General features: G+C 39.9%; 1 protein-coding gene across 3 annotated transcripts in view; it reads right to left on the bottom strand.

The window, feature by feature from the left end:
- The window catches only part of TTC17 (tetratricopeptide repeat domain 17), a 116,697-nt gene that overhangs the window by 31,749 nt on the left and 58,051 nt on the right, over window positions 1-26,897 (bottom strand). For 2 of the 3 annotated variants that reach the window (XM_045893875.3, XM_054511978.2), the window contains exons 17-19: window positions 11,872-12,042; window positions 1,534-1,793; window positions 722-875 (exon numbers count right to left, since the gene is read on the bottom strand). In XM_045893875.3, coding sequence (XP_045749831.1) covers window positions 722-875; window positions 1,534-1,793; window positions 11,872-12,042 — 585 coding nt within the window. The remainder of the gene's footprint in view (window positions 1-721; window positions 876-1,533; window positions 1,794-11,871; window positions 12,043-26,897) is intronic. The other variant, XM_045893876.3, reaches the window with a different exon arrangement.

The following is a 26,897-nucleotide window of genomic DNA, read 5'->3' on the forward strand; positions in this document are numbered from 1 at the left end:
ACTCCTATAGTCCTCACAACCACCCAATAAGATAGATATAATCATATTAAACTAGACTATCAAGAACCAATAGGATATTTAAGCTCAAGATGATAGGAATATAAGCCCAGGGGCGCCTGGGTGGCTCAGTCATTAAGTGTCTGCCTTCAGCTCAGGTCATGATCCCAGGATCCTGGGATTGAGCCCTGCATCGGGCTCCCTGCTCAGCAGGAAGCCTGCTTCTCCCTCTGCTGCTCCCCCTGCTTGTGTTCCCTCTCTCGCTATGTCTCTCTCTGGACTTGCAGGGGATACGAGTGCTGAAGAAGGGTCCCTAGGATGGAGTGGCCAGAAGCTCTTGCTACGGAGACTGCAGAAGTGAAGATGATGAAGCCACAGAATGGGTGAGTTTGCCAAGTCAAGTCTCTCTCTGGACTTGCAGGGGATACTAGTGCTGAAGAAGGGTCTTTTTTTGGGAAAAAATAAATAAATAAAATCCTAAAAAATAAATAAATAAAATAAAAGCAGCTGTCCTTATTAAAAAAAAGAATATAAGCCTGACAGGCAATGGTAAAAAAGTCAAGTAATGTCACAACAAACTTTTTATACCAATGACTGTTTCCTCGTTCACTTAGTCCCATTACCTTCTCATCTGATCTCCTTCAAGTCACAAACATATCCTTAGTGAGAAATAAGACTGTGAAATCTGAAAAAAGAAACTGGCATATTAAATATTCAAATTTACCTTGTGGCCCAGGAGATGCCACCTTTGGGCCAGTGATCTCCAGGTTCGCTTGGTAACGCTGTACATTTTCTGCTTGATTCTGTTCTACCTTTTTCCCAGGAGTTTTCTTATGATCTCCTTTGGGTTTCTTGACACGTTTGACCTGGAATGTGATCTGGAAAATGGAGACATGTTGGGGACATATTAAACCAATTATCAAATCTGTAAAGGCTATGGATATTGGTGGCTTTAAGAGTAACCCGTCCTCGGGGCGCCTGGGTGGCTGAACTGGTTAAGCTTCCGACAGGATCTCAGGGTTATGAGATCAAGCTCTGTATCAGGCTTCACACTGAGTGAGGAACCTGCTTAAGATTCTCTCTCTCCCTCTGTCCCTCCCCACCCCACCCCCCTCTTGCACTCTCCTTCTTAAAAGAAAAAAGAGTAACCAGTCCTGTGCTAGAGCTTAGAGCTGATTCTCTCCTTCCATTTAATTTTTACAGATCTCAGCGAAAAATGTTTAGTGAAATAAACAAAATAACCTAGCCTTGAAGGGTGTATACAGGAAAATGAAAATGAAGATGTCTGAACTGGGCAGCTGCAGGCATGCAGGCTTGGAATGCAGCTCAACAGTCTTCTGCTTCTCCTGCCTCCTGGAAGAGGTAGCAATACAGACAGAAGTAAAGGGAAATGCTTCCTGCAGAACAAGGCCCACATGAAGACTGACCGGAGGGCGGAGTAAAGTGGTGCCACACCCCCAAGAGAAACATCACACTTTGCACCCCCACCAAGACCTGGGCTACAGTTTGGTATGAACTGACTTGGCAAACTCTCACCCATTCTGTGGCTTCATCATCTTCACTTCTGCAGTCTCCGTAGCAAGAGCTTCTGGCCACTCCGTCCTGGGGACCCTTCTTCAGCACTCGTATCCCCTGCAAGTCCAGACGCCGCCCTTTCATCTCCAGGGCTCCCCCAAAGCCTTCCAGGGGCCATGCCTGTTGAAATTCGTCCACCAAAGCCAGTATCTCTTCAGACATTTTTGTTTCATCTGAATTCTCCATCTCATCAGAACCATTGCTCTCCTCAACCACTGTACCTGAAATTAGAGTGCCCACATGTCATTAAAAATTACGTAGTACTGTGCTCGCTTCAGCAGCACATATCCTAAAAATTACGTAGTACTCACTCCAGTACTTGAGACTCCAACCTTGCTGTTTGAGCAGCTTTGGCTCTGCTTAGAGGAGATTTGATAGCCCACCCATAAAAATGCCACTCATCATCCTCAAAATGCACAACAAAACATTCTCTTTGCTGTGTAGCTTTGTCAAAAGCTTGGATGAGGACAACAGTAGCAGCGAGGTGGCAAGCCGGCACTGAGTATATCACTAGTGAGCAGGGGGATGGCTATTTTATAAATGTACTTTTTTTGGGAAAAAAAAAAAAAAGGCCCACTTGCTTTAGATATAAGACACAAATGGCAAAGATGAAATTTATTATGATGTTATTTATTGAATATGTGGGATTCTTGAAGCTTTCTTCAAATAGCATATGACATATCATAGCTGCATGTCCAGGCCATACAGTCTGTTTTACCTGAACGATGATTTGTTTAATGGGAAGTTATCCTAATTCTACATTCAGGCTCCTATTTTCACTAATGGGTAGTATAAGAAATAGTGATGGAGCAGTGTAATGTTTTCCTAAAATGGTTATCAAGACATTATTTGTTATGTTGCTCAAGTTTCTTATGTAAAGACTTCCATGGATGCTTCCCAGTGCAATGGCCTAGAAAAATTCTTTCTCCTGAGAAGTCAGTGTTTCCATTGTTATACATTAAAGGTTACACATTCCTACAGGTTCCCCTCTATGCCTAGATAACTAGAACATTTAGGGCAAAAATTTCTGAGTTTCTTAATAGAATGCTTTCCTTTCTTAAAAAAAAAAACAACTTTATTACTTAAACTTTTGCTATTTTGAATTAATGGCTGAATCTTATATTGTGTGTTCCATGTAAGTCATCTGCAATCTTTTCTGGAAGTAGGGTACAAAAACAAATAAAATAGAATACCTGCTTTTGTAATATGCATCCACTGGACAACCTGAGAGCTCGGGGTTGATTGCTCAGAAAATGCCAGTCTACATTATCCTGGTTAAGCTATCCCAATAACCTTCAGTTGGTAATTCTGGCTCGTTCAGTGATTTAGAACATGGTATTACTAAGGCCAAGGTCAGGAATCTCATTTCCGTATTGACCAGACCTATAACCATAGTGAGTAACCCACTTTAGAAAAGCAGAGTATTAGTCTGAGGAGGCGTGGGGTGAGAAAGATGGCTGACCATCAAGGCTTAAAGCAACATAAAGCTTTGAGCCCTACTCATAGAGTGTCACTCTTGGCTCTGGTGGCATCTCTATCTTCCATCCCACTTTCTATTCCAGAAAGTGGGAAGGTCTGTTGTCAGGCTGGGAGTACCATTAGAAATCTGCTATTCCTTCTTGAAAAAGCTAGAAGGCTCCTCCATTTGTTAACAAGTGACTTTGAAATGTACCGTTGTCCTTTCAAGTAGGTTTCTTTTAGGTTTTTTGAATGAATCGGCTGGTTTTTCTTGATTATTATCATTATCATTATTATTAATGAAGTTCTGAGACAAGCATAAGGTAAAACGGGTTTGCAAAGGCATTTTCTTTAGGATATTCGGATAAAAATGGTTGGTTATTGCCCAAATTATGTGGCAAATAGTATAAATGTAGGGTTGACAAAGAGTTCTAATTTTCAGTTTCTATCTTACTACTACTATATCCTGAATGTCCAACATTGTACCTGACACTTCAGAGGCATGGTTGTAGAATGAGTTAATGGAACTCGGGAATAATTTGGTTTGTGAGGTTCTTGAGGATCTGCTGCTCCTACCTTTGCCTCGTCCTGCTGACGATTCAAGACTTTATAAACTCTAAGGTTTACCTTGTCATGTGTTAAAGGCAGGCATCATGTCTTTAACATAGTGTCTGGCATACTATATGATTTACAAATTTCTCAGTAGCTAACTCAGGAAAACACCTGGACAGGGTTGCTATGGGGACCCCAAAAAGCAACTTAATTAGAACAACTGCCTGCCGTCTGACTTGTAGCAACAGAGTTCTAAGTATTCCTCATGTTATTTTAGCCTCCTCTCCTTCCTTCTCCTATGGCCACCATGGGCTTCCCTGCACCTAGTCTTGAGACAGGAAAGGGTTTTTGATAGATTTGGCTGCAGCCAAGAGTATGGGCTTAAAGAAAAGTGGCTTTTGGCCAAAGGTAGACTGCAGGTAACTAATTCCCCAGTGTATAGTTAGAGCTGCATATGGATGCTGTGTTTGGAAGTCTTATTTCCATTCAGTAACTACTACTATTTAGAAATCATTCTAAATAAAGTTGTTCAGTTGCAAAGAATTCTGCAAGCCAGTTCCAAAGGGTAATGCTCCCCTACGCCCAGACCATACAGTAATGTATATATATCATTACTGAAAAGTTCTTAGAGAAAGGGCCTTTCATTGATGGAAACTGGTATTCCAATCAAGACAGACTGTGGAACTTGCTGCAGGCTTTTGCTGCCGGCAGCCACTAGTCCCTTCAAAGGCTGTAGGGGTTGCAGTAGTAGCAATTCCTAAAGAACAACACTACATAGGTAAGGAATGGGGAGATCATAAATGAGCTATGAGTTAGAAACAATAAGCCAATCTTTATTTATTTAGGACCTACTATGTGCCTATCTCCATGCTCTGAGCCATATAGGTGGGAACAAAAAGAATCTGACTCTGAGGAATTAAATACAGTTCAACAACATGGGGGTTAGGGGTGCTGACCCCCACACAGTTAAAAATCCACGTATAGCTTTTGTTTCTCCAAAAACTTAGCTACTAATAGCCCACTGTTGACCAGAAGCCTTACCGATAATATAAACAGTCGATTAACACATATTTTATATGCTATAGGTATTGTATACTATATTTTTATAATAAAGCAAGCTAAAAAATGTTCCTAAGAACATAATAAGAGAAGATAAAGTACTATATGGTATTTATAAAAAAAAAATCTGCATATAAGTGGATGTGTGCAGTTCAAACCTGTATTGTTCAAGGATCAACTGTATAATCAAGTTGGAGACACAAAACTGTATACATTAAACAATCAGAGAACAATTACATTTAAATACTTTTTTTCTAGAGGAAAAGCATAATTGAGTGTGGTCACAACATGCTTCCTAGAGGAAGGCAGACTACTGAGGCAGGATTTAGACAGGCAGGCAGAGGGCCAGGGAGGGCACTCCCGAGAGGGAGGAGCTTGATCGTAAATACTCAAACCCATATGTACACACACTGATGCAGGCATAAGGAAGGCAATACGTGAAGGCACTACTAATTTCCCACGAACTAGGACAAAGAATGTATATAGATGGTATCAGCAAACAAGATACTTAGGGAAGGTGGGTGACATTGAGGATGTCTGGGAAAGTTGGGAGGAAGATTCATGTTCAAGGGAGCCTCCTGTTTGCTAAGCAGAAGAATAACAAGACGAGAGCCATAATGTGGCATATAAAGGCCAGAGTGGTAAATCAGCTGGCATACTCGGGGGTGGAGAAGGAAGACAGAGGACAGAGACCAGTTAGAAAGGTATTTCAACAATCTCTATATAAAGTTGTTTAAAGAGAAGCTGGCTTAGGGAGAGGACTATAAAAGGGGAATTTTGAAAAGGGGGGAGAAAAAGGTACATGAAGAAATTTCAGTGGAGAAAAATAGAACTTGGTGGTTAAATGGATACAATGACAAAGAATAGGGTAAGTTCAAAGATAATTTCAAGATTTCGAAGCCTAATGTGAAACAGGGACCTTTTTACGATATGGAGTTTTAGAATCTGTGAAAATGAAAACAGTGTTATCTACAAAGACTATGGAATTAGGAGAGGGCAAAAGGACTTATCATGTTGGGATTTCAGACACTTATTAATTCATTTAAGCATTTGTTGTCTGTGTCCAAAAATGTGCTGAGGGCTTGTAATAGTCCAGGTTAGAATGGACAGAGGGACATATCTCCAGACACTGTCTAATTCTGGAAATACAGAATTCAGGTTTGGAAAGAGGTCTGGACTATAGCAGGATCACAGAAGGTTTTAGATTATACTTGAAGCAAGAAGAAAAAGTAAAATATTAGGATTGCTGCTTGTGGGACCAATGGTATAATATAAACTAAAAACAGAGAAACTGAGATCCCATATCTCTATTATTTTATCTTCTTTAACATGTACCATTTTCACACTGGAAAAAGGAGAATAAATATTATGAAGTAAGGAGACTGTGAGCACCCACAGTGAGGCTTAGATGAGTTCGGGTTTTTTCACTTGGATGAATACTATCTCAGGATACTAGGAAAGCTTAGTTGAGTTTGAGCCATGTCAGATAATCTGTCAAGAATCACAGGGACTAGGAGAAGTGTTGAGAGACGGAGAGAGGTATATGTTGTCCTCAAAAAGAAAAAAAAAAAAAGTAGAAGAAGAAGAAGGGGAGGAGGAAGAAGAAGAAAAAGAAGTCCAACATAATCTTGTAATGTTCCAGACACATCTAGAGATTCATCGGTAAGTCTGGCACCGCAGTTTAAGAGATTTTCAAAGCAGAGCACATTGATAGAAACATGACTTGGTGAACGTGCCCAAAATCATATTAAATGAAGGACTGAAGATACCAAAGTGACCCCATGGAAGGAACAGTAGCTGACACAGTACACACGAAAAAAATCAGGCTTGAAAAATATTTACTAGAAAGATTTTTTCTTCTTTTTTAAAACATTTTCTTTATTTCATTTTTTGACAGAGAGAGTGCAAGTGTGCGGTGAGGGGCAGAGGGAGAGGGAGAGAGTTCCAAGCAGACTCCATGCTGACTGGGGAGCCCGACATGGGGCTCAATTTCACGACGCTGAGATTGGGGCCCTGAGATCACGACCTGAGCAGAAATCAAGAGTCAGACGCTTAACCGACTGAGCCACCCAGGCGCCTGGAAAGATTTTTTTTTTTTTTAATTCTAGAAAGATTACTTCGAGATTGGTGAAGGTACTAAGAGCCCTAACTGGAGTTGTTCAAGGAAATAAGGAAGCTGAAGGAAGCAAAAACATAGGGGGGTAGGGTAGGTAGGAAAAGAGTCATCTTCAAATGTGATTTTAATGAGAGACAAGACTGACTTTGTTAGTTTCAGAGGGCAGGACCGGAGATGAGAAGTCACATTTTAGCTCAATATTAGGAAAGACTTTTGAACGGTCAGAAAGTGGAATGGGCTACCAAGGGAGACTGAGCTCCCTGTGCCCGGAGCAGAAGCCGAAGCCACACAATGCCTTGTTAAGGACGCTCCTGAGAGGGAGTGGAACATCAGAAGATGAGCAAAAGAAAAGTGACTGTATTGGGTAAGAAACAGCATTAATAATCTTGGAAGAGAGGTTTGTGTTAAGAAGAGTTTTAGGAAGAATGAAATGAAAGGTGAGTTCTACATTCAAAACAAAGCAGACTGACAGCAAACAGAGGTAAAGATCACACATTCGAAGAGATGACCAGCAAAAAAAAAAAGTCCTTCCTTCAAAATTTGACTCAAAACATCTCCAGAAACTCTTACAAGATTAGTACCAATAGAATGTGGTTTCTGAAGACAAGAAGGGCACCTTCTACCTCTGAGAATGATACCACAGAGAAATACATCCATCTCATAAAATAAAAAGAATATACTGTGGAATTAGACAAATTTGGTTTCACACAAAGACTCCACCACCATAGGGCCTTCGGCAATTCTGTCTTGAGCTCTAGTATTTTCTTTAAAAGGCAGCGATCTGGTTTTGAAGTCACAGTATAAAGCTATAGACTTCCTTAAGATTTCATGCATCAACAATGGCATAATATTTAAAGCCAGTAATCACATAGCACAAAAGGCTTAAATGAAATCACTCAGACTGATGTAGGTAAGGAAATTCACTTCTGAGAAAAAAAAAAAACAGATCATCAATTTTCATTTGCACCAATGGTGTTTTAGCTGGGTCAGTATAGCAAGAGAAAACTGGGGATTTCAAGAAGATAATCCAGAAGAGCAAACAGATAATCTTTCCTGTAACAACTCTTGTGCAAATGTCAGGGTTCCCTAGGTGTTTATTGAGCAGATACTGTGTGTACGTACTTGTGAGCACTTTGGCTCCCAAGCAGCCTCTAAGTCTGGAAGCAGCAGAGTCACACCTATGTGTGCAGAAGTGAACACTGACTGAGCTCCAACTGTGTACCGAGCTCTAAAAGAAATGTTTCATTTAAATACTAATCACTTGAGGCATTTTTTTGTTTGTTTTTAAATTAATGAGGTAAAGGGAAGCTCAGAAAGATTAAGTAACTTGCCCAAGATTTAACAACTAGTTGGTGTTGCTGCAAGGACATGGTAGCAGAATCTCTGACTACAAAGCCTATGCTCTTCCTTCCGTATCTAAAGTTTACTGAGGGGGCACCTGGGTGGCTCAGTCATTAGGCATCTGCCTTCGGCTGAGGTCATGATCTCTGGGGTCCTGGGATCAAGCCCCGCATCGGACTCCCTGCTCTGCAGGAAGCCTGCTTCTCCCTCTCCCACTCCCCCTGCGTGTGTTCCCTCTCTCGCTGTGTCTCTCTCTGTCAAATAAATAAATAAAATCTTAAAAAAAAAATAAAATAAAAAAATAAAATAAAGTTTACTGAGGAGGATTTTTGCACTAGATGATGGGGTATTAAAGCAGTGGTTTTTCCAATGTTAAATCAGTGACACAATTTGTACCAATCCTTAGCAAAATGAGAAACATAAAAAGGATATGTATATAAAATTATAATAAACACACACACACATGCATGCACATCCGGATACAAATTTTGGAGTAAGGTTGCCGACTGTCCGTTTTTGAAAAAGACCTTTATTCTGAGATTGTCTTTGCACTTTTTGACATTAAAATTTTCTTTGCTTTTATAAAATAATGGTAACAGCAGATGCTAGTTTTCTTTAAAAATGACCTTACTAATTAAAAAATAAAGTTCTAATCCATCAACCCCCTATTTCTAAGGCCCACAGGCAAAGGGTACAATGCATGGGATCAGAAGACCTGAGGATGTGTTTTAGTTATGCTATCTACTGATGATCTTGGTCAAGGGACCTAACTTCTCTGAGTCTCAATTTTCTCATCTATAAGATGGGCTTGATAATAATATCTGTTTCACACAATTAACACATTAATTCATAAGTTTGTAAATTATATGTAAGTGCTGCTGAAGTGAGCATATGTTTGTAAATTGTAAAGTACCACAGAAAGGTAGTGATTATCATAAGTTTATGGTTACTGGAAAGGGCTTAACTGTATTTCTTTAAATTTTCCTCCAAAAACAGAATTATCAAAAACTCTTTAATGTCTATCCTTGGCTTTTATTATAACACACTATTTGCATTTTAAAAAATGGAGTTTTTCTCACTCTGATAACCACACTACAGGAAGCCTGCTGGTATAAACATACTAACATACCACGAGTATAGTCCCTGTGCACCTGTTTGTATCTAGGGAAAAGAAGAAGGTGCTCCCAGAATTCAAACATATGGCGAAGAAAAGTTAGTACCTAAGAGTGTAACTAGTAAGAGTCATCATTATACTATGGATTGAATTAGCAATCTGTAAGAGAATCCACCCTAAGACACAGTCTGCATGATGCTGAAGGGACTTGGAAAAGACCCCGTCTCAGCCAGGGTAACCATACTGCCTTTTCCAGTACAGGCATGGGATGGAACGCCATGGGGAACACAGGACTAAAGAAACTTAACTCAGGGACTAGGTTATAATCTATCTCAAACAATGATGTACTATTTGGAAAATGAGACAAACAGCAAGATTCTGGTTGGGTTTTATTCTGAACTGTCTGAAGAAAAAAGAGTCTAATTTGGTGGTCATGAGTATTCTGGTCATTAGGGAGCTGTATTATATTGGAATAGGAACAGTTTGTGTAAATTGAATAAAATACCCCTTAACATTGCTCAGTTTCATCTGTGGTGATTCTGAGTTTATCAAGCAACCTCATGATGTCCGTTTGGTTGTGTGGGTACCTGATGCCAGATGGAGACAAGAGGCTGCCAGGCACCAGAGCGGAGTAGCTCCCTCGTAAATGAACAAACTGCCTATCCAGTTTAAGAATCCATCTCTTTTGAAATGGTAAGTGGAAATTAGTTTCCTTAAAGCCCAATGATTTCTGACAGAACTGATGAAACTAATTTTCTAAACCTGCAAAGGTGAAGGTCACAACTTCCCCTCTGAGGTCTAGCTTGCTTCTCTTAGACATCATTTTTTAAATACAAAACCACTTAGAAGGAAACACAGAGTTTGTAATTCCTAAGTATGCTAATCCAACCTACACAGGAAGGCAAATGCCACATTTCATTACTTTAACAAATATTTACTGTACACAGAAATATACTTATATAGGACATGATACATAAGAAGTTCACAGTCTGATGGGAAATAAGACACACAAGCATTCACATCGTATGAAATGTGCCTTGACAAAAAGTGGGAACAGGACAGCGTACAGAGCAACTAAATGCCTGGAGACCTTTGTGAATGCTTCACAGAGGAGGTGATATTTAAGCTGGATCTTGGAGATGCGTAAGGGTCGCTGACAACAAGCAAAGAGTACATAGGGGCTATTCCCAGCCTGTGCAGACACGGAGACTCCAAGAGCATGGCATGTGAGGGAAATGGTGGAAGGCTTATACATCCTGCTACGTAGAGCAGCGGTAGATGGTACCACTTGGAGACAAAACTAGGGCCAAACTGCCACATCTCCTATACTAGGATACCCGGAGTCTCCCTATAGGTAACACAGAGCCACTGAAAACTTTAAACATAGGCAACTTCTGATCAGATCTGATTTTAGAAACAAGTCTTCGGACACAAAATATATTGGTAACAGGGGTTGCTTCCGCTTTTAAAATTTTGTACCAATTAATGTATTATCTCTCTCCTACACAAACACATATACACACTCTCTCTCTCTCCATACACAAACAGAAGTAAAGGACTAGATATTGGAAATTCAATTATGAAGCTACTGTGATTGCCCAAGCAGAAATGAAGAAAGTCTGAATTCAGGCAGTGGCAGAAGGAATAGATGAAGAGATAAACAGATGCAACAGGTCTTGGATACAGTGGTGACTGGGTGAGTTGTGATGCCATTAAGAGACAGCAGGGATATAGGAATTAGAAGCAGTTCAAGAAATAGGATGAAAATGAGGACAAGTTCAATTTTGGATACGTGCAATTTGAAGTGCCTATGGCACACTGAGATAGAGACCACTAAAAAAGTGGAAATAAGATCTAGAGTTGTAGAGTATGTCCTAACTGAAAATAGAGATTTGGAGTCACTGTTATATTCAAAAGTATCTGAGACACCAAGAAATAACACACAGAGGGTTAAGAAGAGGGATAAGAAAAAAAGACCAATGTTAAGATCCTGGGTAATCCAACAAATAAGGGGCAAAGTAAAGAATAAGTGAAAGAAATCGAAAAAGATGTCCTGAGGACAGGAAGAGAGCCAAGAACAAGTGATACCCCAGAAGCCAAGAGGAGAAGGAATAGAGTTTCAAGAAGTGGGGAGTTGTGCATAGATCCAAATGCAGCAAAGTGGTTAAGAAGGATGAGTACTACAAAGTCATTCACATTGGCAATTATACATTGACCGATAATGTCAAGAACTGTTCAGTACAGCATAGCTCAAACTGTGGTTGTAGAATGGAATTTTAGGAGAGGGCCTGGTAGGTATTTCTATTATTCCAAATCTTTAAATATTATTGGGTTAGCGTAAATAGAAGTTATCTTGCTTGTTTTTCAATGACTTGCTCAGTAGACTCTTGATATTAAGAAGAAAGACTGGTATATAAATGAATCAAATTTGTCCTAGCAAAATAAGACATGGAGGGGAAAGAAAAAAGAAAGAAGTGTGAAGAGCTTTGTCACATGCTAGCCAGTCTTCCATCTCACACCTGCGGGTCACCCTTGTGATTCTACAAATATAATGAGTGTCTATTAAAAGAAGAAAACTATTTAAGTAGAGAAAAGCCTAAACTCAAAGCTTGAGAGTTGATTTTACCCCAGAAGCACAGCTCAGGTCAAATCAACTTACTTTCAAGTCTAAGGGCATCTGAATCCCTCCCTGAATTCTCAACAGAGAGTACAGGCTCCTCCTCTGTTCCTGTCTCAGAGGGCTCTTCTTCGGCAGCATCCAGTGACTGTGAGTTGTCAAAATATTTCTGTTTGTCATGGCTGTTGTCCAGGGTTTTTTCATGACAATTACCTCAATGACAAGAGACACAGAGACAGCATATTAGAAACATCTCTCTTAGGTAGTCCCATGGCTCAAGGTCTTCAAGTAGCAGGAAGAGCAAAAAGATGACAGTGTCAGTTTTTCTCCAGCAGGACACACCAAAATCAGTGAGCTGGAGCACCTCGAGCCAGATCTTTACTGTGACTCAAGATTTTACACTGAAGTTTGAGTTTCACCTGCTAGGCCAGCAAAAGAACCAAGTGTTTCGGGGAAAAATTATGACAAGGATCAAGTCCCAAGATCTCATTTCATTTATAATGAATGACTGTGAAATATTTCTTTGAAAGTCAGAAACATCACAAAAAAGTGGTTTTCCTTCTATTTGCCTTTCAAAGGTGAGAAATGACCAATTAGTACCCGAATAAGTCTGGAGATAGATGAACTACAGCAGAGAAATATAATATCCATTCTTGCATCACAGCTTAAAATGAAAGATATAGCAAAAGGCAAAGGATTATAAATTAAAAACCAAGGACTTAAAGAGGGATGGTGGTGGCAGAGAATCCCATGTTTAAGACTGCAATATCACAAACATGTGGATTTTTTTCTTTTGGAAAACAAATTCTGCTCATTAGAAGATTTACTTTAGTGTAAAAGGTCACATCTGGAATGTAATCACTGTGCTCTCTGTTACTTTCTGGTATATATAGGGAGCCTGACCTCTTGCTACAGTTTTGCCAGTGAGCTGAAGAGCTCTGACCCTATTAGGGATTGTGTGTTTATATGGATAAAGAGCCACTACCCTGCTCTACCTGATGACCATTCTCTGGGTACGGGAATGTGTTACTAGGCTGGTGTGTCTGATGTGGCAGTGATCCGGCCACCTGAGTCGGACTCCTCTTCCTCTCTTATGTTTGATGTGCATCGTCACTGAAGATGCATGCTCAGTGGAAGCCTACCTTTCCTCTCACGGAACAATTCTTCGGGTAAGAGTGTCTGAGTAACTTCCCTCCTTTACCAGAACATTCAAACATGCTCTGCAAGTTTATTTTTAATAGAAAACTGCCTCAAAGAGATGTATGTACCCAATTAAGCTCTTTCTGCAGCAATGGAAGTACAAGAAGTCTCTTTCTGGATTTGAAGATTCCCTTTTAGATTTCATAATTGAGGAAAGCACTTTTCATGCCATTTCTGTTATTGGGCTAGGAAAACCTAATGGACTCAAAACCTTTCCCAACTCATGGAATTTGGAGTAAGGGGACTGCATGCTTAAGGAGTCATTTTTATTTTCCAGTTCTACACTCTCACACATCTGAGGCTACCATATTTAATAAGGTTATATCAGAAACCGAATTTTTTTTTGTTTCAGAGGAGCTTTAGCTCTCAAGCAGCTCATAAGCAACTTGGGAAGACAGTAAATACAAGACAACAAACAATAATGAGGTAGCATACTGCGCAAACTAGGTGCTTCAGAGAATAAGCTTTGAGCAGGTAAAACTTGAATTTTGAGGAATAGGTAGGACTTAAAAACGGGGAACTACAAGGAAGGGAGCCAGTATCTGCTAAGTGCTTTGTATTTTTTCTTCTATTTACCCCTCAAAAATGCCTTGTGAAATAAATGATTTTCCTTTTACAGATAAGGAAACGGAGTCTCAGTGAAATTAAGTAACTTGCCTAAGGTCAAACAATAAGTAAGTGGTAGATCTGAGACTTGTCAGTTCTACCCTACTAGAAAGCTTCTTGGCTTTCTACCAGTCAAATGCCACCTTTTTAGCAGAAAAGAGAAGGTGGCACTGTACGCAGGAAGGGATGATGTGTTGAGCAAAGCAACGCGCACAGGAGTTCTCATTTGTGTTTGGGAGACGATGAGAAACACAGTTTGAGAGATGGAAGGTGCGTGTTGCGGTTGGGTGTGTGTGTGCGCCCACTGAAGGCTGACAGGAAAGATGCCATGATCAACGACAGTCGCTGTCTTTCTCCAAATTCTTCCGTGAGAGAAGAGAGGTAGAAGACTGGTTTCCATTTCTGTCTTTACCATCTAGTATGTGCAGGTAAGTATGGGGAAGCTAAGCATAAGAGCATTAAAATAAAGCAGTGACAACAAACAAGTGCACATACCCAACTGACTCAAATTTACTACGAAGAACATCACACTTCCTAGCGACAACTCTTAACTGGGATATAAATAAGCATGACTATTAAAAACACAGGGAAAATAATGATGACAATGATGTTGATGACTTTCAAACATACGTTATTCCCAGTGACTATTCTCTGCTTTCAGCTTTGGTGTTTGCCTCTAAAGCATTTTGCACCTTGACACAGGTTGAGTGAAACAATGTTACAAAAGCAAAGGACAAACCTTTAACACTGGGACCCGGTAAAATTCTGTGTTTTCTGCAGTTGATGACTTCCTCCTCCAACCTCTGCCTCTCTGATTTTTCTCTCCCACTCTCTTCCCATTATAAAAATTTAATTGGTTTCATCTTTTTAAATGTCTGCAATATTTAAAAATGCCTCATAGGTAATTTATAAGATATGATGTGCATAAGATCCTGAAGCTAAAATTAGTCCTCCTGCATGACCTCAAACCCAGACGCCCTCTTGAAGCAAGCCTTGTGCATTCTAAGAATGTCTTGTCCTCCAACTCAGGAAACTGGGGCCAACATCTCAGAGACAGAAGGCAGAAGAGGGGATTAGGGAGAACTGGGAATAAAAAGGAATAAGAGGGGCGCCTGGGTGGCTCAGTTGGTTGGGCGACTGCCTTCGGCTCAGGTCATGATCCCAGGGTCCTGGGATCGAGTCCCGCATCGGGCTCCCTGCTTGGCGGGGAGCCTGCTTCTCCCTCTGACCCTCCCCCCTCTCATGTTCTCTCTCTCTCTTGCTCTCTCATTCTCACTCTCTCAAATAAATAAATAAATCTTTAAAAAAAAGTATAAAAAAGGAATAAGAAATGGGGTGGCTGGGTGACAGACACTGGGGAGGGTATGTGCTATGGTGAGCGCTGTGAATTGTGCAAGACTGTTGAATCTCAGATCCGTACCTCTGAAACAAATAATGCAATATATGTTAAGAAAAAAAAAAAAGAAGATAGCAGGAGGGGAAGAATGAAGGGGGGGAAATCAGAGGGGGAGACGAACCATGAGAGACGATGAATTCTGAAAAACAAACTGAGGGTTCTAGAGGGGAGGGGGGTGGGAGGATGGGTTAGCCTGGTGATGGGTATTAAAGAGGGCACGTTCTGCATGGAGCACTGGGTGTTATGCACAAACAATGAATCATGGAACACTACATCAAAAACTAATGATGTGATGTATGGTGATTAACATAACAATAAAAAATAAAAAAAACCTATGGGCCTATTATAGGTCAATTACACCTGAATAAAACTCAAAATGGGAAAAATTAAAAAAAAAAGAATAAGAAGTTTATGTTATAGTATTTGTTGCAAGTAGGAAGAATCAAAATGATCAAGTAGAAGCTACATGCTTTAAGGAGTCACTTTCATTTTCATTAACAAGTTAGAACGGTTAATATAATAGGCTGACAGTTAAAGACAGACTGGTTCAGTGTTCTGTTGTGATTTACATAATTATCTAGGCTAATAATAAAAAGTCACATTGCTTATGTTTTAAATTGCTCCTTTCAGTTGTCTGAAGGAGAACTGAGGCACTTCAGAAAGAAGGAAAGTTTCTGTTCTTTGGGCTACAGTATAGATCTACTCTAGCTCAAAGGGGAACTGAAAAAAGTTGCCTACATGGAAAAAAACTGTCACTTGTCTTCCCGGCAGAGGTGGAGATGATGTCCACTTTAAAGAAATACAAGAAAACGTTGGAGAAAGAAAAATGGAAAGATACATAAGAAGTAACAAGTCATCTTCCATGCGTACGACTATTATTTTTTGCTGATGCAGAAATGAGGAGATTCTGTGTCTGAGACTAACCTTGAGAGGTACGACTTCTTTTTTTTTTAAGGAACTACATGATTTAAATGAAATGCTATAGATGACAAGGTCCCAAGTGAAAATGGAAACACTTTTCTGTGCTTAATGCTCTATACTTGCTTGCAAAGCATTTAGCATCTAATTCAAATCCTGACAGTTTGGTTTTTCTTGGAAGTAGGTGACTACACAGCAAAACCAACTAAGCATAAAACTCCAGGTAGGGTATTTCTGATTCTGGAATTGTTATGAGATCTTAGACATATCAACATTCTTTTCTGTGGCTAGAGTATAGCCTGTATAAACTGAATTATTAATATTAACCTATCCTACAAGGGTGTTCTGAAAAACAACTACATATTTATCTTGTCAAAGCATTAAATCTCCTAAGGCAAAGGCACAATTTATCCTGTGGCTAAACAGGTTTTCAGAGTAAACTAAATTCTCAGGAACTCCTGTCATTACTAAGGGCTAAGGAAATCTCCTATTTTCTCATAATTCTGTTTACAGAGGTCCCAGAAGAATACTTATTTTCTAGAATTGGGTAACCACTTACTCTTTAAAAAGAATGCTTACCTTCTGAATCTTATAAATTGGCAAGACATTCTTGGTTGGGTACTTTAGGATCCTTTAGGATTAGTTATAACAAAGAAATGCCACAAATAAATTGAGAGGCATCAGAACTTTGAAAGAGCCAAGTAACTAACTAGTGCTAGTCAAGCAGAACCAATGAAGGCTCATGTAGTTCTGTTACGCTTAGAGCATAGTGGCTAAGAGCTCAGATGAGCCGGACTAAACAAGTTCCAATCCTATTTCTACTACTTTCTAGCTGTATACAGCAGGGCAAGTTTACTCTTTTTGTGTATCAGTTTCTTCATCTGCAAATTGAGCTTCATGATAGTGTCCACTTCACGGAGTTGCTAAGATTCAGTGTAAGAAGTGAGACCATGGCCTAGCACACGGTGAGCTATTAACTGCTGTCTCTCCGAAAAGCTGCAAAGGAATAAATTATCCCAACGTCATCTCTTTCACCAAGGCCTTCAAGCTACAGCCTAACTCGGTCTCTGCTATAAGCAACTGGCTCTGGAGTCACCAAGGGATCTGCGTAATTTCAACTGCCAACGTACGTGCGTGCGTGCATGTGTGTAAGAGATGATGAAGGCAGTACAGAGCTCACTTCTACTGGGCTTTTAAAAGAAAATGGCAATTAATTGAATCCTTAGCACACTTAGAAATTTGCCTCAGTCTGCTCTGTGCTTTCTGAATTCGAGGCCTTACAATATGAAAACAGACCACAGATCCTCTGTTCAGTTAAATTTACCTCTCTGCACCCCACAATGCGTGTTATGTTGTGACGTATTAAAGAAGGCTTGCTCCAGTCTTCGCCCGAATTTTTCTTGCTCGAACATACTTTTCCCCCATACAATAAATAAGTGTAATACTCCTATGCTTCCTATTATATAATGATTTTTTCTAAGACATAAATAACTGATTTATAATGGGAACTAGAATTTGAATTTTATGTTGCTAAAGGCAAAGTAACAGATGTTAGAAAAATGGCCTTTGTGAACAGTGGAATATTCTAAAGATATTCCTACTCTCCCTGCTCTAACAGGATCATATTATACTCTAAAGTCTCCTTTCTTATGCTTATAAGAAAAGTTACCTTACAGGAGGCATTGTGGTACATTCAACTAAATATAAGGTACCTGGATGGAAAATACAGGTAACACTGTCCCCTTTAGACATGAGTGTTTTATAGTATTTGTCTTTCTCCTTATCTTTCTACTCAACTGCACTCAAATTATGCAGCTATATAACCTTTTTTTTCTGTATACAGGTAACAAACACTGTGAATGTTTTATTATAATTTGAGATACCTCGTAACTTCACAATATTTATTTCCCTAGTTAAGATAATCTTTTAGAAAAGGCAGTAAAATAAATCATGATGTGAACAGAAGTGTATCTTTCAGTTGCTCACCATGCTATGCAAAATTACTTTAAAATATTAGCAGGAGGGCGCCTGGGTGGCTCAGTTGTTAAGCGACTGCCTTCGGCTCAGGTCATGATCCTGGAGTCCCGGGATCGAGTCCCGCATCGGGCTCCCTGCTCCGCAGGGAGCCTGCTTCTCCCTCTGACCTTCCCCCCTCTCATGTGCTCTCTGTCTCTCTCATTCTGTCTCAGATAAATAAATAAATAAATAAAATCTTTAAAAAAAAATATTAGCAGGAAATGTTAACTGTGGGTGATAGGTGGGGCTTGGTACAACACAAAGTAATAAGTCTATTTGACGAAGAAAGAAACCTTCCTGGAAACAGGTGTCTTTATGATTTCCACCTCCAGAGGTTGTGACAGAGTTCGTGTAGACCTGGTTCCAAGAACATTCCACGGGTATGAATTTAAATCCGGCCTTAGCTGCAGCCTTTCCGTATACACTTGAGCAAATCAACTTACGTCTCTGTGTCTAGATTCCTTATCTGAAATGAGAGGACTCCTGGGACACAGCATAGTGACCACTGTGAAGAGGGGCACTCAGAGCTGCCTGGATCTGGGTGAGACCTAGCCTGCTGATGACCGTGCCTGAGACAGCAGGGAGGCAGCCTCACCTCCTTTGCCCTGTGCTGCGTTCTACTTAGGAAAGACAAGAGAAATCATTTCAACAGAAGTATTGGCTCCTTAGACTTGTTCTCATTCAGCAATTACTGCCAAATGAAATTCTTTGCAGGAGGTTTAAAGTAATGGTTATGTACTGACTGACCTTAAATGTGCAATGCCAGATAGAAACAGACCATATTAAAGACTTGAAATCAGCAACTTCAGAATTACAGAGGCTTTCCCTACGGGTGAGGTGCATGAGTCAGAAGCAAGTTCAAAAAAGAAAAACTAAGAAAAGTCTGTGACCTCAAATACAAGTGTGTGTATAAGTAATTACAGATTACTTATAATTAAGGGGTTGGGTAAGGCATATGGCAGAACTGGGCCTTGAAGGATGGGTAAGATTAGGATTTTTGTACAGGGGAAGGGCATGATGGAGGGTGAGGAGGAGGAGCTGCAGAAAACAACATGAGCAAACACAGGGATCCAGGAAAGTGGGATGTGTGTAGTAACCAAAACAGGCTATCCACAGTATCATCCTTGTGTATTACGGTTTGTTACCATTTCCACATCCTTTTAAGGATGTCTTTAAATGAGAACTCAAGACCCTACATATTACAGGTCTGAACTCTATGCTGGGGACCACTCGGTCCACATAGGGGAGGGCAGTCTGCTTTGCCCAAGGATTCAGAGCTGCACCGGTTTCTGTAGACTTCTATTCCTGGCCTCTGTTTAGAGGAGAACAATGAGAGCTGGGTGTTAAATCTGTCTTCCCACGTGGCCTTCTCTTAAGTGACTGCGGCAGAGAGGGCAAAGTCAGCCCTCTGTGTCTGAGACACAGACACCATAACCTGTGGTCTGTGGAAGAAATGACTCCAGTGATGGAATTCACACTCTCGGCAGCTGCTGTTTCCCCTAGAAATGTGAAAGATCAGGTGCGATCTCTAAACAAGGGAATTCAAACATTCACCAGAAATTCACTGTGGAAGATTCTCCCCTGCAGAACGTATACTGAAGAAGAAAGCAAGTCAACTGCTGCAGCTGCTAGTAGGACTGCTCTAGTCTTAGTAGTAGTCATTGTCACAGTATTAAACCGAAATCTCTGGTTTTGCTCGGCCGAGGCAAATTTGTTTCAAGCAAGTGTGCTGGGGAAACAAACCCAACAGGTTTTCTCTGACTTACTGCTTCACCCATAAATGATAGCTTTTCCACAAGGGTCAACAAGGACACTTGTTTGTAACTTTCGTTAACAACAGTGCATACAGGGAGTGAGAGAACGCGGGCTATGAGACACGTCAGCTTCTAGTGGACAAGAGAGACAATATGATTCGTCTTCTCCCTCCTATGGTGTGGGAGCCGCAGACCTTAAAAGAAGATCTGTATCTATATATGGATATCGAGTGGGGGTTTGGGGTAAAGCATTCTGGGTAAACACAAGTTAATTACTCTTTATTACTCTCAGTAGTTCAAACTTGAAATATCACCAGCTACTTTGCCATTTAAGTACATTCTATGTGCTAAATAATGGGGGGGGGGGGTGCAGAATGCATGGTGGGCCAGAGTATGAAAATGAAAAAAGGACTGGTTCCTGCTCTCAATGAACTGAAGAAGTCTTGTAGGAGAGTTGTGTCTCATACACAAATAACTATAATGGCAAGACACGGGAGCTGAAGGAGAGGAACAGGTAGAATGATTAGTTACAGATTACTTATAATTAAGGGGTTGGGTAAGGTTTCACTCAATTCTTAATACTTAGAATAAGCCTACAAACAGGTGGTAGGGGAAGAGGCTTAGATTTCCTAGCTACACAACCTTGGGTGTTTATCATTTGCCTCTCCTTTCTCCTGCTGCAAGTGAATAGTCACCTGCTGATGTCAAGGAAAGGAATCTAGCAGGAAAATCAATAGACCTTAACTCTGGTCCTCTTCCTCAAAATACAAATGGAACCACAGAGATACACATAGTGGGGAAGGGACCTACCATCAGAAGCACTTGTTGGGCATATCAGGCTTGCCTTTTTTTCCTATTGCAAGGGTATTATGCTAGGTCAAGGCTAATAAAATCTCAAAGGCTACTTGGTCTTTTTTTTTTATTCCTCAGGGTAAGTGACTTATAAGGATGTCTTTAAATGAGAACTCAAGACCCTACTTATTCTAGAATCGATAAGGACTTGAACCTAGTAATATCTCATAGGACTCAGATGTGAAAACAAAGAGCATTAGCAATTGTCCTTTTCACTGATATGGGTAGTGAGCATGGTATTTAAACCAAGGTCATTTTTTTTAAAAAGGCCACTTAAGTCTCTCTACCATAGAACATTTTAAGGAGGGCCTTATGGATTTCAGAAACAAAGTTCCCTAGTTGCCTGACTGCAGACACCACTTCGTGTGTAAGGGATTAAGACAAGCACTTTGATTAGAGCATATCTAACTCTAAGTATACACAGCCAAGGCACTAAATCAAGTAAAAAGCATAGAGAAATTAATGGTGCCATCACACTTTTTCCTTTTGCTTTATGTCACCAAATGAAAGCCACCTGGAGGCATTCACCTGGGCGGCCACTTTGCACATAACACGGTTTCTAAGACCTTACTCTTTTCCAATTTTTAACATTTATGCTTTTTAGGCAGTGAGAGAGGTGGCGAATTGTTGAATTTTTTGGTTCATGTTAGGTTTTTCCATAGCTATACTTCACATTGTCACGGGAAACATGGCTATGCTATTCAGGTGCAGCAGGAAGAGGAACATTTGATCAACACCTGGTACATTATCAACTGCTAGTGACTTCCAGCTCTTTTTCCTGAAATTTGATATGCTCGTTATTTTTTTATAATAACCACTTCGGATATGTGATCTGACTGGGTTATTAATCAATGCCTGATAGCTAAAGTGGTTTAAATTGCTTTGAGTTTGGCAAATTTTGAATGGCAAATCTATGCTTGTTGTTATAAAAAGCAATTAAGTGAGAAAGACAAATCCAAAGCTGTGATCTTTTCAATAGCTATGAAATACGATTTAAATTTCTCCTGCACTTTCAAGATCATAACCAAATAAAACCTTGGTGACTAAGAAAAAGTAAGAGATTACTGAAATTTTCTTGGTCAAAAGAGCACAGTAGTTTAGCATAAAATACATTTGACTACTAGTAATAACAACACTAGAAGAAAAAAGGGGGGGAAAAAGCCAGCATTCCACGTACACATATAGATAGGCTGAGGATAGCCAGGTATCCTCAGTCATATGTATTTTAAAACTAACGTTCTTTTGTAGTGATTATCAGGTTCAACTGCTTTATTTCCATCAGGCCATGAAACTGAGTAGAAATCATTCAAGGATTAAATTTGTAAAGGGGTTTAAAGACTTAGTGCTCATTGTGTTAAACAAAAATTTCAAAACTGGGAATTCACTTCCACTAGTTGGCTCACAGCACACATAAAGAACTTACTGAGGCACAAATCACTTAAAAAAAAAAAAAAAAAAAAAAAGGAGTGCAGGACGCCTGGGTGGCTCAGTCAGTTAAGTGTCTGCCTTCGGCTCAGGTCATGATCCCTGGGTCCTGGGATTGAGTCCTGCATCGGGCTCCTTGCTCAGCAGGGAGCCTGCCTCTCCCTCTGCCTGCTGCTCCCCCTGCTTGTGCTCTCTCTCTCTCACTCTAACAAATAAATAAAATCTTAAAAAAAAAAAAAAGTTCATTCTACCAACGTAGACTGAACTTCCTGTGTGTGTGTGTATGTGTGAGTTCTGTAATCAGAATAATCTTTGTGAATGGGGGAGAGTCATGCAAATGCTTGCTATATGAGATGGCAAAATATCTCTAAAAACATCAGCAACAATGAATGGAAGTTGAAATTTAAAAAGAAAGACAGCAACCAATGAACTTGCCTAAATTATAGAATTAGCTGCCTTCAGTTCTAATCAGGAGACTGATCTACAACTGCAGTGACAAACCATATTAAAAATACCTTGTTCAATAATTAATGAGGGCTAGATTAAACAGACCCCATCTTGCTCATCCTTCTTATTTTCTTGTAGGTGTACAATCACTTTATCCATAGTGGTATGAGGGTAGGAAATCACAGTAAGCTCCTGATGTACAATGGAGCCTACATACAAAGAAAGCTGTCCAAATGTAACTTCCCAACCCTATCTGTAGATAAGTGGTCATAAAATATGATTACTGATGCCATCCAGTGGGTATCCCCAAACTACACACAGAGCAGAAAGGAGGCAGAACCGTGTCCTAAACCTAATTTAGTACCCAAAAATATAACTGACTTCCTTTTGGAGACTCAAGATAGTAACCCTAATACTAGTGGAGACCATTTGCACACCTCAAGTGTTAAGCTCTGTAATTCAGAGATATTACAAATTTATTTTTAGATCAGTGAATAAAAGTATTCCATAACTGAGTAACAGCCTCCAGTACCATCCCGTCCTCACTGACGTTAAGCAGTGCTACAGAAAGGTCTGTAGTGACAGCTCAGTTGCTACCCTGAGTCTCGGTCCTCCTGGAGCATCACAGACAAGGCTGCACTGATTCAGTTCCAACAGACCATTGAGAGTGAATAAAATCACTCGCTCTGTGTATACCACATGCTGAGGCTTGGAATACCCTCCTGATAAATGCCCTCTTGCTTCGCTTACCTGGCAAAATTTTCTATTTTATTTCAAACATAGTTACTTTTTCAGCATTTCTAACAGGTGAATTTAAAAAATCTTCCTTATTTGTATCCTATTATTAATACTTTTCTAAAAAATGTTTCTTGGGGCGCCGGGTGGCTCAGTCGTTAAGCGTCTGCCTTCGGCTCAGGTCATGATCCCAGGATCCTGGGATCGAGTCCCACATCGGACTCCCTGCTCAGCAGGAAGCCTGCTTCTCCCTCTCCCACTCCCCCTGCTTGTGTTCCCTCTCTCGCTGTGTCTCTCTCTGTGTCAAATAAGTAAAATCTTTAAAAATAATAAAAATAAAAAATGTTTCTTGGTATCATTATCTACTTGCTTTAAAGTTATTTTAGTCACTGAGTGACAGGCTGAAACATGAGTTACAGTTTAGAAACTATGCCAATAGCTCTGAAAGTAAGAGCTCATTTTAACACTTCTATTATCCTCAGCTTTATTTTTGTTTTAGTGTAGCTATCTCCCCATTTGACAGAAAATACTTTTGATAAAATGAAGTCACCAATGACTTTCTAAATTGTTAAGCCCAGAGCATTCCACACTATTCATCTGCCAACTACGGCCGTGATTTTTCCGTAGGAACCAGCACCATTGTTTACATGTTTTTCTTTAAACGGATTCACTGTTTAATCTTAGATCATGTTAAAAGGGGAAATCAGTATCATTTTTCATAAATCACAGGTTTATACATTTTTATAGTTATACATTTTTCCTAACACCCATCAGAATAAACCATAAGTATTAAAATTACTTTAAAATTTTTTTTAAAATACTAAAATTATTAAAAAATGTTAACCTAAGTCCCACCTGAAAGCTGGTGCACCGCTAGTCATACCTGCGCCATACTTGGGGAACCAACACAGAGCAGACTACTACTGATTCCTTCTTCCTTCTCAAACCCTCTGTTCTTCTGACCTTCAGGATCTAGCTCCCCCTCGGCTTCCCAATACCCCTCCAACTCCTTCACTGGCTCTGCTCCTTAAATACTAGTATTTTCTAGGATTCCAACCTGGGCCTTTTCTTCTCACCTTGCACATTCTCTCTGACAACGCCAGAGGCATCTCTAAAAGAACATGTCTATCACTGAACTTATTCTCCAGTCTTACATCAATGCATAAACGGCTTCTTTTCCATATTCTCTCTCTTAATTAATGACATTGACATTTATGCAGTTACCAAAGTTAGAAACTTCTCTGGTCAACTCACATTCTGAGTCCACTGTTTTCAGCCTTTCCTGTCTCAACGTTATCCACAACACCCTCTGCCTCTCTTCACTCTGATCTGAAACTGGCCTCTCTTTTCACTGAGAAGCAATCAAAAGTCCACATCTATACCTATATATTGTCCCTGCTCCTATCTCAAGACAACCCCTATCTTACATTTGTGCCTCAGATGCCATCCCCCTATCTATTCAAGAACTTTGCTTCTATAATTAGCTTCTTTCTTTTTTGCATCTTTAATTTCTCTTTCTTTACTGGATCAGTCCTATGCAAACATACTGCAAAATTTTCTATTTTTGGAACAAAATTTATCTTTAATCCCACATCCCTCGCTAACTTCCATCCCATTTTCTGCTTCTCATGATAGCAAAATTCCGTGAAACAGTTGCTAGTCATCTCCACAAATGTCCTTCACAACCCATTTCATACAAACTTTTAGAAGACTGCCAACAACCTCCATGTTCCTAAATCCAATGGCTTATTCTCTGTCCATCTAACTCAACGTCTTATGATGCATCCGTTGGTGCAACAATAACGATACAATCGATCACTGCTCAAAACATTTTTTTCATTTCTGGGACAAAATACTTGCCTGATGTTCCTACTGTCTAGCTGGCTGTTCCTTTATTGTTCTTTCTCTTCTCAACCTCCTAATGTTGACTGGAATGCCCTAGTAATTCATTGTTGACCTACTTCCCTTTTTATACTAACCACTGAGGAAACTTCATCCAAGCTCATGATTTAAAACACCACTCCTAAGCCCATGGCTCACAGATTTTCATCTCTAGCCTGGGGCTCTTCTCTGACCATCAGGACACTCATATATCTAACTGCCTCCCTAACACTTGCACTGAAACATTTAATAAGCAATGCAAACTTAACATTTACAAAGACAAACTTGTTTTTCTCCCTAGACCTGCTTCTCCCTCACTTTCCTATCTCATTTAACAGGACCAATGGTGATTACAAATCTCATTAAATAGCACCAGTTGCTTAGGTCCCAAATTTAGGAGTTACCCATGAACTCTCTTTCCTTCATTTCCCACATTTCCTCTGGTAGTGTCTTGCTGGTTCTATTTTCAAAAATGCACCCCAAATACGATGATGGCTTCTCACCTTCAACTCCTTCACCTGGCTGGTCCAGGCCAATATTATCTTTCACCTATATTTTTGCAACAGCGTCCTAATTGGTCTTCCTGCTTCTGCCTTTACCCTATCACAATCTATTTTCAATAGACCTGCTAATATGTAAATCAGATCATTTTTCTTATCTGCTCAAAACCTTCCAAATCATACATCTTTCTCTTGGAATAAAAGCCCAAATTATTAGAATGGTCTGCAAGGCAGTAAAGATATGGTTCTATCTTCCTCCCATTCATCTCTGTTTTCATCTCTTCTAAGTCCACTGCAACCATACACACCTTCTTGCTGTTCCTCGCAAAAGCATTTGCAACAACTATTCTCTTTGCCTGAAATGCTCTTATGCTGTATGTCTGCATGGCCTAAACCCTCACCTCCTTCAAGTCTTTGCTCAAATGTCACTTTCTCAGTGGGGCCTCTTTGAACAATCCAATTTGAATCTCATCTGACTTCCTGCTCTATTTTCCCTTTAGCATTATCTTCTAACATACTAAATAACTTCTTTATTATATTTATCATCTGCTCTCTGTTTCTCTCCACTAGAATGAAGGTCCATAAGACCTGGATTTTTTGTTTGTTTGTTTGTTTGGTTTCCAGTTCCTACAACAGTGCCTGGTAGACAAGAGGTAATAGTTGGATGAATGAATAACTAAGCCACACTCAGTTTCCTTTATTTAAAAGAAAACATTCTGTTGCTTTGGAAGGTTATATCCACCATCAAATTTTACTTTTTTCTTAAATATTATTTGGACGGGTTAACAATCTATAATAACTGGAGGATAGCTGTGGAAAGATCTTAGGCAGGGGCCAATAGGCTCATTCCTCAAAGGAAAAAAATTTCAAAAAGTTCACATCAAAAACCAGAATATATTTAAAAACTAAAATGAATAATCTTATATTTAATGTCTTTCAGAGGCTGAAGTGTAAAAAGCCACTGGCTATCCGAATTTCACTTACTGTCCTAAGTTCTTATGAAAACCGAAGGTAACTGCTCTGTTCATGAAAGCTAAACGCTGGGAATCCCAAAAGATAAATGCTACCTACTGAGATAATAATGCAAGTACAGCCACCAGATCTGTGTACAGTCCCAGGCTATGTGGCAATCTAATGACACAACATTCAGAGGAGACAAAGGTGACAAGCTAAACTGAAAGGGACTGTTTTAGGTGTGCCTTTAGGGTTATGACTGCCGTTCATAATCTAGTTCAGGTTCATGTTTATACAGGGATGTATGTATCTCTTTTCAGTGATGACATAAAAAGTCAGTGATTATACCACTTTCACAAAAAATGTCTCAAGAATCCACAAGTA

The sequence above is a fragment of the Mirounga angustirostris genome, unplaced genomic scaffold (assembly GCF_029215605.1).
Source record: "Mirounga angustirostris isolate CCGP_5_RB_7025 unplaced genomic scaffold, mMirAng1.0.hap1 SCAF_13, whole genome shotgun sequence".
Taxonomy (NCBI): Eukaryota; Metazoa; Chordata; class Mammalia; order Carnivora; family Phocidae; genus Mirounga; species Mirounga angustirostris.